Below are 11,655 nucleotides of genomic sequence, written 5' to 3'. Positions count from 1 at the left end.
TGACAAGCCCAAGATGTTTCTCTTGGCCTGCATTTCAGGTTCAGTTTTCACTCCCTTCAGGAGTGTCTCCCTGACCTCACCTTGACTTGAAGTTAACTAAGAGCAGAACTACTGTTCAGCTGACACCCACTAGCTTTAAACTGGAGCAGGTGAACTGCTTCTGCACCTCTGAGCTGAGGAAAGGGAGAAAAATGCTTCTTAAAGGCCATAAAGCACTGAACAACAGGGAACAGGACACTGCTGAATCAATGGACACAAGCTGCTCTTGTGTGGGAAGGGTAGCTGGAATTCACATCAGAACAATACTTAACCTTTGACAACCAGTAAAGGTTTCTGGTTTTGCACAATTAAGGCTCTAATATTTAACGGGAATAAATATAGCTTTGGTGTCAGAAACAGAATACTCTTTAGGAACAACTCTATATGTAACACCAGGGATAGATGTAGCAGTTCCAGTGAGGAAAGAAATAGGACAGGGTAGGGCAAGCACTGTTTAGTGCACCTCAGTTGCAGAGAAGCTGAAGTTGCAACCCATAAAAACAGGCAAGAAAGAGACAGCTTGAACACACAGAGGAAGGAATCATTAGAATTCCCCTCAATCCCACCAGTACCTACTATGAATAAAACCTTCCAGAGCAGTTTTAGCTTATTACAAGTCTTGCTAGGGAGATTCCACAAGTACCACAGCAGCTGCAGCCAGGAGCACTCGGGGCCAAATCAGGCATCAGTATTACACTGATTTAAGTCAGCAGCCCCAAAGCTCCTGGTCTCTTCCTGCAGATGTAGTGCTGGAGCCCCAGGACCCAGGGCCTTAAGGAACCCACTGCAATTGTTGGGATGGCAGTGCCAAGTTCAGGAATTACGGAGAAACATGACTGCTCCTGTGAGAAGCAGCAACCATCATCCAAACCCCATAGCACTCACACTTTGGGCATGGAGACAGCGGGAACAGGTTTACCCAGTCTGTACTGGGAAGAAATCCTACACTTCAGCCTAAAAGCAACTTCCCATTAGGAGTTGGCTATGTGTTAGACTAGAAACTACAACTCAACACCTACTTGCTATGCCACAGAAACAGCCTTGGCAAGACCACCCTTGTAAGAACCACGCAATTGTATGCAAGACTCCCACCTTCTGTATGTCCAGTCACTGAAGCACCTCCATGCTTTTTCCTTTATAGCTTAACTTCCATGTCTGACAAGGTGTTTCACTACTGCAGCTCCTCAGTGGTTGATGCAGATCTGCTCCACCTTCCCTACCAGTGATAGCACCTGCTTGCATGTACAGCTTTTTTAAGGTCTATGGGATGAAAAGATTAGGTAATAATTAAACACAGTTTGAAAATCACCCAGAGAAAGAGCAAGAGAGATGGTTTTATTCTAGTCAGAGACCTTCATTATACAGAAATGATAGTTTATTTCATCCAATAAACAAGAGTGACAGGTAGATCACAAACTGCATCACAGCTACTACCAGCACTGAGACAGTTCACCCACAAGTCTGGGGTAATACAATAACCCAACTGCACACAGCAGAGAATTTAACAATCGGCTCAAAAACTCAACATTGGGATTTGGTTAGCTTTTTGCATGGAAGTGTATATATATATATGTATATAGATATTCTTTCCCTACTTAAGTATTTCCTAAAATCCACATGGAAGCACAAATGGCTTTAAACACCTGGACATAGATAGATTTTTCATCTTATATATATATATTTATAGATATTTATAACAGTAAAGATATGGTTCTCATTACTACAATATACTTGTTTAACTCCTTTAAGCAGCTGGGAAGAAAGAAAATGAAGAAACCAGTTTTACTACAATCACAGCTGATGTGTGTGTGTCACAAAATACAAACAGAACAAGCCATGGGTGAGATTCGAGTCAGACCACTCCAGGACAGAACAGCTAAGAGGCAGGCAAAGAGTCTCAGAGGGAGCAGGCCTACATGTCAAATGGTGGTTTTGGGCTCTCCGGGCGGGAGGGACTGGCCTTACCCGGCCGGCTGGAGGGTAAAGACAAGGAAAACAAAGGAAAAAGGGAAGGAAAAAGGGGGAGAAGTAGTAAAACAATAGTTAAAATACAGAAAGAAACTGGCATCAGAACAACAGAGGATCCACAACAGAGCAATAGCACTGAAATGGAGATAAGTTAAATCTGAATCAGGCCTTGGTGAAAGCCTGCAACACAAATGGCTCATTCAGCTCTGGTAGAGACATGACATCTGAGATGGACAGGGTTGATATATCTTTAATTCTCAAGTATTTTTTAATACAAGTAGCATGAAAAGTAGAAACCAAACCTTAAGAAGATGAGTTGCGATCAACAACGGTTACAAGTTTCCCCAAACACGTACCATCCACATGCAAGAAGAAAAGGCTACGGAAGAAGTCACCACAGTACCCAAACCACACTGGAAGATGTGCTTATCCAAAGCAGAAAGATTTTGAACAAAAACATTACACAGCAAAACTCCCTGAAAACATTTGGCTGTCCATTTGCAAGGGGGGAGCAGCGGATCTATTCCCCTCTCCCTGCTGGCTTCAGGAAAGTCAGCCAAAAGTGATGATGCAAAAGCACTGCATCACCAGCAGGATTGCCCCAGCTCTAAGGGAGCCGACTGCGAGCAGGCCCATGTGCTCCCTGCATGCTGAGGTGTGTGCGCGCTATCTCAGCCTTCACTCTAGCAGGACTATGCCGATCCACTGCGTTCCCCCCCCCTTTCCTTGTTTTCCCTGCCTCACTTGGATAGAAGGTTGATTGCACTGTTCCCAACATGAATTTTTGCACCTTAGAAGTCAAACTGATACACAGGACATTGAATCTGTTCCTAACGGTGTCACATGTTTTGATAGTATTGTTCTTCTAAGTCACACTTTAGTCTTAACTACACAAAAATAGCTATAGATCAGTCCCGGGTGCTACAGCTAACTGATGCAGGCAGGACACTTATCCAGGCTAGACCAGGCAGATGGACGGACAGCCACCACTTGGACTTAAGGATGTCCCTGCGGCTGATCTCTCCAAGGAGCCCGTGTACTTCAGGGATCCATGCCACTGAATGAAGGCTACTCTATGCTCACAAAGCAATACAGGACGCACGAGTGAAGACGAAGAGCTCAATCACTAGGCTAGTGTTTTACGACACACCAGGAAGGGGCGGTGGGAGGCAGAGATGTGGGATGGATGAGAGGAGTGACTGTGGCTGTGGAAGGGAGGGTGGGATGGGGCAGCCGCCAGCACGGCATTCGTCGCCAGCTGTCTACAGCCTCGAGTTATAAATCTAAGAGGGACGGTTCAGCCGGTCGGATTATGGTAGGTCGAGTAGGTGAGGCAGGGCCCCTTCTGTTGTGAAAAAGCAGAAAACAAAAACAAGAGAACACACACCGTGGTTAGCACAGCAATCGCAGTCACAATCACTCATGCTTCTCCACCTCGCCTGAGCCAGCAAGAGAATAAAACTCAAGGCACAAAGTACCGGACGCAGCTCCACAAAGGAGACTTGCAGGTTTGTATCAGGCCTCACACTGGCCCTTCTGCGCAGCATGGATCAGCAGTAAAGCAATCTGCTGGAAAGCCATTTCTGCTCTCCCTCTCAAATTTGGAAGTGCAGAGGTTTATTACCAGTGAGTGCAGCGGCTCTGGAATGAGCGTTGAGAAGCATGGACAACGGTGAGCTCCTGTATCAAGCACATGACAGTCACACAGCATGGATGGGGTCCTCTGAGACACGCTGCTGTCAGAGGTTCTTGGCTGGTTTGGTGGAGCACCTTCTACCCCTGCCCTTGAGGCTACTGTAAGCCTGAGGTTCCCTATTCCAATACATGACACTGCTGTTTGGGGCAAGCTTGATGCTTCCACTTCTCTAGTTCTGGTGCTCAGAAATTGCAGCTTCTACTTAAAGGAAATTTGGCCATTGCTACTCCATTCTGTTTCAGCTCTCTGCTGGTCCTTTAGCTCATTAAGTGGGAAGCAATGTAAGTGTTTGCCCTCTGCATAGATTAAGTATTCTAGGATCTCCTTCCTGTAAGGGACTGGGGAAAACACAACACCCCTGCTGTTCTAAGTCATTCCTCAGACGATCACTTCAGACAGACTACAGTTTACAGATTAAAAGTGTTCTGTAAGTCACTGAGTCCAATCTATGTTCCTCCTTTAAAGCATACTCCCTGCAGTGTCTGCAACCTAAACAGCATCATGATAGTGTATCATTATGATAATTACATTGCTCAGTATCAAGCCAGAGTAGTTTTACAATCCAAACAGCCTGAAATGCAAAGAGCAAATATAACAGGATGCAGCCCAAATAGAGAAGCATTTGCACTGATCACACAGAATCAGTGTCCCAGAATTAATGCCAAAACAATTCCACACTGACAAGCTTTAATTTAGATTACAGAGAATCAGCTGCCTGCTGGAAATCATGGTCTTTCCCTAACAAAGGGCCTGAGGGAAAGGAGGGGAGGAGGGGAAGAGAGGCAGAGAAGGATATTTGCACCAATTCAGCCCTCTGAGGTACAGAAGTCTTGTTGTGCACTGACTGCAAGTGCACTGACTGCAATCATGCTGGTACCAGCGGAGCTCTGCTCCTATAAATCAGGGCAAGCTCCCTCATCGTAGCAAATGAACCAGAGCAACTCTACAGTCCTGTTTATTAGATCTCAGCAGAACTTATTGCTCTATATCTATTAAGCCCCAAATCTCAAAACAATTACAACCACTTGTTCCTTGCCTTGGAAAATGATACATAACAAAAAGCTTCAGACAGCAAAACATTCTGCAAATGTTATTTCCTTGGCTGGAAATGTCAATGGGGACTACAAGACCCCGCTGTCAGCATGTCAATCAAGTTACTGCTCCTGTACAGCAATTAAGGATGGGATTGAGCTAACCTGGAAATCACAACCACCTCAGAAGGATGCCGAAATGATACTATCTCCCAGAAGCAAAACTTACAATGAGATATTACAGCTGGGGAATCTGTGCTACTTGTTTTCATGACATGTGGCATCCCTGCATTATCTCTAGAGGGTGCTCCTGGTGTAACTGTAGCCATACCGACCAACCGATGGCTACTACCCTCACTGGAATAGCAATAGCACTCAAATTAAAACCCAACAAAACTCTAGCTCATCCTTTAATGAGATGTTATTGCACTGTCCCATGTGTTAAAAGGCATTTTTGGACAAGTCTGAAGGACTATTTGCATTTCAGGAGTTTGGAGGACAGGTTGTTCTAACAGGCTCTGTAGATCTACATGAAAAGGATGCTTGAAATCACTGGACTATGTGATGTGCTCTGGCAAAAGAGGCCACTTGACCCTACCAGAATAAGCGGGGCTGAAAGGAGCACAAATAATTCCCGGGTAGACGGGCAGCTTTTTCATAGCGTGCTGTGATTTGAGTTTAGCAGACACTCAGAGGCTTTTAGGGGGAAGGGCTGCCACTTTTTAAAGTTGTTGATTTTGTCTGTACTCAGCTTTTCTGGAGACACCTGCAGAATCCACCTGCTAAGGTTGCCAAAGGCTGAAATCGGCAGAGAAGTCCATTTACACCCAAAATGCTTCAGTCTGTCTCACTGCATTATTAGCCAAGGCCTTTTATGTCACTTTCCTCAGTCAGGACAACAAGGAACAAAGTTTTGCTCATGGGGAAGCCTGCAGCAGTCTCTAGTCCTGGAAGGTAAGACCTGAGTCCTGGCAGGAGCCTGAGGAGACCAGTTATAGTGACTGTCATGTCCTTTGAAGTCAGTCTTTCAAGCTATACCCAGACACTGTGTTCATCATACCTAAGAAGCAATGGGCTAATAGGTTCTGCTGATAAGGACCTAATGGAGATAGTAAAACATTACATTTATTCCCTTGGACTTCAAAAGGATTTGGATGGTGTTTTGGGGGTGGTTTGGCTCTTTTGGTGTTGTTTTGGTTTTTAACTTTTATTTCCTTGGTGCTCTTGATGCCAGATTTAGAATAGAATGCCCCATAACAGCGAGTCCCAGAATGAGCTACAGACAACAGCAAGCCTCTTCACTGAGGTTCTTCACCAAGATGCATGTTTCTAGGGCTGTCAGGGATGTCTGCAGTAGGCAGAGTATTGGAGGAAACTGCTGATTGCTCCCAGCACCTCTGCAGTGTGTCATCAGTGAGGAGGGCTGGCGGATGACGTCCTCAGAGATGTCAATCACTGAGCAATCACTGCATTGGTTTGATGGGATATGGCACCTCTCAGCACTAACTGCAGTCCCATGCAGCAGTAACAGACACCAGCCTGCTGCAAGATGGGGCTGGCTGTGAACTCTGGAATAAGGGCTTGATCTTTTGCTCTTCCTATTAAGATCGTACTTCTACAAACACTGCTATCCCCAGTTCTCTCTGCCACAGGCAGCAGCAAGGGAATCTACAGGAGATGCTGCTGTGCCCCTCTCAGACCTTTCACTTCAAGAAAAAACATCCACAGAGAAAGGGAGAAGGGGCCCAAAAACCCCCACACCCTGCTCTGTTCTGGTCTCTCTGTCCCTTTATCAGTAAGGGGGCTGGAGTTTCCCAGGGAAAAGATACTGGAGAATTTGCTAGATCTTCCTTTTCCCAACCCTACTCTTCAGCATTAACAGGACAAGGAAGAGTTTTTGGGCCAGTGCAGTATGCATGAGCCTGCCCCAGTACCCTGCTACATCACAGAACAAGTATAATGCTGCAAGATGCAGGGAGAGACAGGAAAAGGAAACAGGCAGGACAGGCAGTGTTTGGGGACATGGATCACTAAAGCCTAACTCTCACAGGGGCAGGAGGCAGAGGAGAGAAGGCAGTTTGAATGGAAACAGAAGAGTAACCTGGAAGGTAAAAGGGTCAAGTGGAGAGCAAGCAAAAGGGAGTTTGCTTCCGATTGTGATAGGACACAAGGATTACAGGGAACATTCAATGTCAGTTACCTTGCACTCAGACATGGAAGTCCTGACATTAATGACCATAGCTCCTGCCTTCCATAAGCACTGGGAGCACAGGGATGATAGGAGGACTCCTCCAACCAGACATTCAAATATAAGAAGAGGAGTCTGAACTAACTCCCTGAGTCTCAATCTTGATTCTAACAGAGCTGACAAGCCAAATCAGAGTTCCCTCAGCTGATCTCCCAGTTAGTGCACATAAGGCAAATAAATGAAACACAGTTTAGACCTTGTGCCAGAGCTCATTCCCCCATCCCACCTCCTCTATCTAAAGGCAGAGAAATGGTCCTCTAGTGACCTTCAATCAGGTACTGAGGCTTTCCCAGCTACTGCAGCTCAAGCAGCTGCTCTGACTCTGATCAGCCAGTTTTTCTGTTCAAGACTCCTCCCTTTATGAGATCCTGGCAGAGGTGGTTCATTGGACAAGGGACTCTGTTACTAACACAAGAACTAGGCAGCAGAGCTGCAGAGCAAAGTAATGGAGGATGGGACACAATGACTCATGCATTGCAGGGAGAGTGCAAAACGTACCGTGGCTGCCAGTCCTCAGGGGTCACTGATAGTGATTCTGAAAGACAACATGAAATCAACATGGCAGTTCAGACAGTTCAAGGCAGAGGCCACACAGACTGTCAGGAACATGGAACAGAGACACATGCATGCACAGACACACATTTGCACGTCTCCCTGCAGAAGACAGCATTAGTGTGTGCTGCTGGTCAGGACTTCACACACACAGCCACAGCACAACCACGGCCTCATCTTTGCACGCATCCAGAACCCTGCTGTGCACAGGGGTACATGAAAGCTGTCTGCACATCCACCAGCCATTGCTCACTCACCCAAGTCCACTCACACATCCAGGCTGATGCTCATACCTGCTGAACCAACTGTATATCTAGGACTTGGCACAGGTAGCTTAACTTGTCCCTGATCATATTAAATAGTGCTACCCAAAAAGGGAAGAAGCAGATGAAGGCTTCTAGTTTGGACATTACAAATCATGAGATCAGCCACTCCAACCTCCTGAATAATTCAAGTCAAAGGTGTGTGATGTTATGCTTACAGTGATGCTGATCACTTGCATCTCTTTCCTTAGATGTACCAAAGAATGGAGAACCCATTAATGCCTTCAACAGGTTTTTCCAATGGTTCAAGCATTCTCACTTTAACATTCTTCCTTCTCCTTTGAGTTTGCCAAAGCTCTTTCACCTTTTCTACTGAACTAGTTTCCATTGAACTATTTTAACCTGAAGAGCCTAAACGGAGGAGTATTTTCAGAGTTTTCTTTCCCAGAGCAAATCCTCCTGCATAGCTCCAATAGGCATGTAGTCCTCATACAGCCTTTAAATCGCACCCAGACAGGACCTTACATTGCTTCAGCTCTGTATGTATTTGGCAATATGGACTTCCATAGTAGACTGAATAAATGCTAAGTACACTGGCATGATGGCAATGTTTCATGTGTCCTTAATTATATGCAAGAAAACCTTCCTGTGCAAGAAAATGGGCCATGTGGTGTTTATATGTGAAAGCATGTGTCTACAGTTATGTTTGAGAAAGAAGCACAGTGACACTCATCTAAGTTCATCATTCATAAAATCAGATGCTCAAACAAACTGGAGACACAAAACCTGCCACATTTCTACATGGGTGTGTGCATACACACAAAGCACATCCAGCCACCACCACACACTTGCAGTTCACTACACGACACCAACTCCTACAGCAAAGCCCACTCATCCCATCTACAAGAGCTTTGTTCCTCTCACACAACAGCATAGCCTGGTTAGCAAGGGAAAAGGTGAGTATTAAAAAAAGCAACAATGGAGATGGCATTCGTTCACCCATGTCAGAAGGACCCGAGTCCAAGTGCTAGCAGGGAACATTCTTATTCTATATACAGGAGAGGAAGAGAAAGAGTCCCTTGTCATTGGAAATTCTCCATTCATCAGTGAACTCAAATGACAAGCTGGTATCAGGATCCGGAGGAGTCTATGAACAACTGGAAGAATCAGAGACGGGGATCAGGGAATGAGCATCACTTCACAGCTTCTGGAATTACATTCTCAACTCCAGATCAGGGCAGACAGTAACATGCAATCCAACCTACCATCTCTCCTAAAGCAAGGGATTGCTTGGTTCAGTATGAAACACTTTCTTTCTCTGCTTCAGTACTGTTCCCTACCTTCGATTAAACCCTCATGCAAATGGCAGAAGAGACATTAAGATAGAATATGACAGATCTCTTCAAAAAGAGGCCAATTCATTTCAGCCCATTTGGGGAATCCTATTGTGACAATCAGGTATATAGAATATTTTTCATGAGTGAAGAAATGAAACTGAGTGAAAGGAGAAAGATGGAGACAGAAAGAAGCATAAGTACACTAAAAATAAAACCACAAAGTAACACTAGATGGAAAAGCAGGGTCACAAGAAGCAAGAGCCAAAATACACAATAGAAGCATGCTGACATCCATAGGTGCCACCAGCAGGACTGGAGTCCCTGGGGCAACACTGAGGCATGTGTGGACAAGTGACTGTGGGAGCTGCATCAAGGTGCATAGGAAGCACTGGGGGCAGAGGCACCAAGAAAGTAAAACCATTTGCACACACCAAAGTCAGAAACTGGTGTTATTATCAGTAACAAGGCCTATAATCAATATGGACTCATCCACCTCTAGGCTGGATACAGCCTGGCAGGGAATATGTCCCCTCTAAACAGGCAGCACCAAGTATGAGCTGGGGCACTATAATAGGAGGAAGTCTGAACTGCCTCTGCCACATACTGTCACTGCCCATTAACAGGCTGGGTGTTTCCACCAGAAATGGCAAGCTTCAGACGTGTGCCACCAGCACCCACCAGAGAGGAGGTATTTTCCATGAGGGAAGTGTTCCCTCTGGCATGCCATTGAGGTGTTTCTGATTATGTTCATTCTTTATTCTGCAATTACCTTCTCTTCCTCACAGGGAGGCCAAGTACCCAGCATAAAAGCATTCCCTGTTCCAGACTACTTCCTAACTCCTGTTCAGGAACATGCGCTTAGGAAACGTACACAACATTATTACTATATTGAAGTGTGTTTGAAGTGACTGAACAGGAAAGGAACTGAGTTTCCCAGCAGGAAAGAAAAGTTATGTGATTTTAATGCTCTAGACTGGAAAATGTTACAGTTGATTACAAAAGCAATAAAAAAGGCTAAAAAAAATTAAATAAATCCATTTATCTGCCAGTGATACTGCAACATTCTCCTAGCCAAAAAACAACCGAACAACTTAAAGGTCTCCAACTCACCTTGAAGAACTCTGGGCCAGGAGAAAAGGGGCAACTTCACACTTTGGGAGCCCTACACAGAGGGAAACTGTCACTCCAGTCCTGCGATTTTTCTTGTGAACATCTACTTGTGAGCAGAGGCATTGCTATGATTGCTTTAATAAAGCCCTTGGGTGCAAGGTCCTCTTCCCCCATTATCTGCACAGAGATTTGAACAGAGAAGAGGCTGCCCTGTTCCTGAGAGCTGCTTTGGCAATGCCTCATCTGTATAATGAGATCTCAGTGGACAACGATGCTCCTGCCTATGGACCCAGTTCAAATATCCAAAGACTGTACCCACACCATGCACTCCATTCTCCTTCTATGGCCCAGGCAGGCTAAATGCTGCCAAGACTGTTACCCCAAAACCGGACATATCCCACCTGCATGGAGCAGCGTTTTAGGACTTACCTGGGAACACCAGGAGGAGCGCGATTAGGCCGAGAAGGAACCTGAGGTGGGGGCCCAAAGGGATCAGGAGAGGCACCTGGCCTGGAGGGCACAGGGGGTGCACCACCCAGCGTGGACCCACCAGCAGGAGGTGGTCCAGGAGCTGGGCCTCGAGACCCAGGTCTGGCGGGTGGCACTGCAGGAGCTCTCCTCTGTGGTGTGGGGCTGGATGTAGGGGACCTAGCAAACAAACAGAAGAAATTCAACTGCAACAACAGGCCTGAGATCCCTCTCTCACCAGCAGGTCCCCATATGCCACCTTCAGTGTTCCTTCTTTAGTTTCACACCACTTTATGTACCACCCTTTCGAGGACCATCAGGTTGCCTTCAAAGCTACTTCAGGCCCTATGTAACCTAAAGGTTCAGAACCCTCAGCATCCTCTAAAGATGTAGCAGTCCTACGTAGCTTCCAAAGCCTAGGAGCCTCCAACACAAATACCCAGAACTCTTCATCCACAGGGAGAAGAGGACAAGAGGAGGACTCCCTGTCTCAGTAGGAGGCCCCAGCTAGCCACTGAAGAGGCATCAGGCAGGTCTGTGGGGCTCTCCCCCTGAGCCTCTGGTACCTGCGTCCAGATGGTACGCTCTGCACCTGCAGCCAAGAGTCGTCCACCGGTGGGGGCATTGGGGTGCTGATGGTGCTGGTGTTGATGTCCCCGATGATGTTGAGGGCCTCTTTCAGGGCATGGAACATGCGCAGCATCTCATCACGTCGCTGAGCCTGCTCTGCCGATTCCTCCATCAGTGTATTTTGGTCACCACAGGAGTACAGGTTTGCTAGCAGCTCCGAATGGATGAAGTCCTTGGTCTGTAAAGGAGCACAAAGAGGGAATCAGTTTTCACCCTCTTCCCCAAAACATTCCGTTCTCTCCCACCTCTTCCTCCTTCCAAGCTGCCTTCCATTTTTCTTCATTCTTTCTCTCCCTAATTTTCCCCTTCTCTG

General features: G+C 46.2%; 1 protein-coding gene across 11 annotated transcripts in view; it reads right to left on the bottom strand.

Moving 5' to 3' along the window:
* Window positions 1–1,133: 1,133 nt before the first annotated feature.
* Window positions 1,134–11,655, bottom strand: part of DNM1 (dynamin 1) — a 64,658-nt gene continuing 54,136 nt past the window's right edge. For 3 of the 11 annotated variants that reach the window (XM_065695716.1, XM_065695718.1, XM_065695717.1), the window contains 3 exons: window positions 11,279–11,520; window positions 10,674–10,892; window positions 2,242–3,352 (listed from right to left, as the gene is read on the bottom strand). In XM_065695716.1, coding sequence (XP_065551788.1) covers window positions 3,283–3,352; window positions 10,674–10,892; window positions 11,279–11,520 — 531 coding nt within the window. In that variant the 3' untranslated portion in view covers window positions 2,242–3,282. Of the gene's footprint in view, window positions 1,300–2,241; window positions 3,353–7,480; window positions 7,518–10,244; window positions 10,297–10,673; window positions 10,893–11,278; window positions 11,521–11,655 lie in introns of those variants that run through there. The other 8 variants (XM_065695719.1, XM_065695722.1, XR_010616165.1 and 5 more) reach the window with 7 other exon arrangements.

The sequence above is a fragment of the Lathamus discolor genome, chromosome 15, assembly GCF_037157495.1.
Source record: "Lathamus discolor isolate bLatDis1 chromosome 15, bLatDis1.hap1, whole genome shotgun sequence".
NCBI lineage: Eukaryota > Metazoa > Chordata > Aves > Psittaciformes > Psittacidae > Lathamus > Lathamus discolor.
The sequence above is the reverse complement of the archived record's forward strand: the minus strand, read 5'-3'. Positions and strand labels throughout refer to the sequence as shown.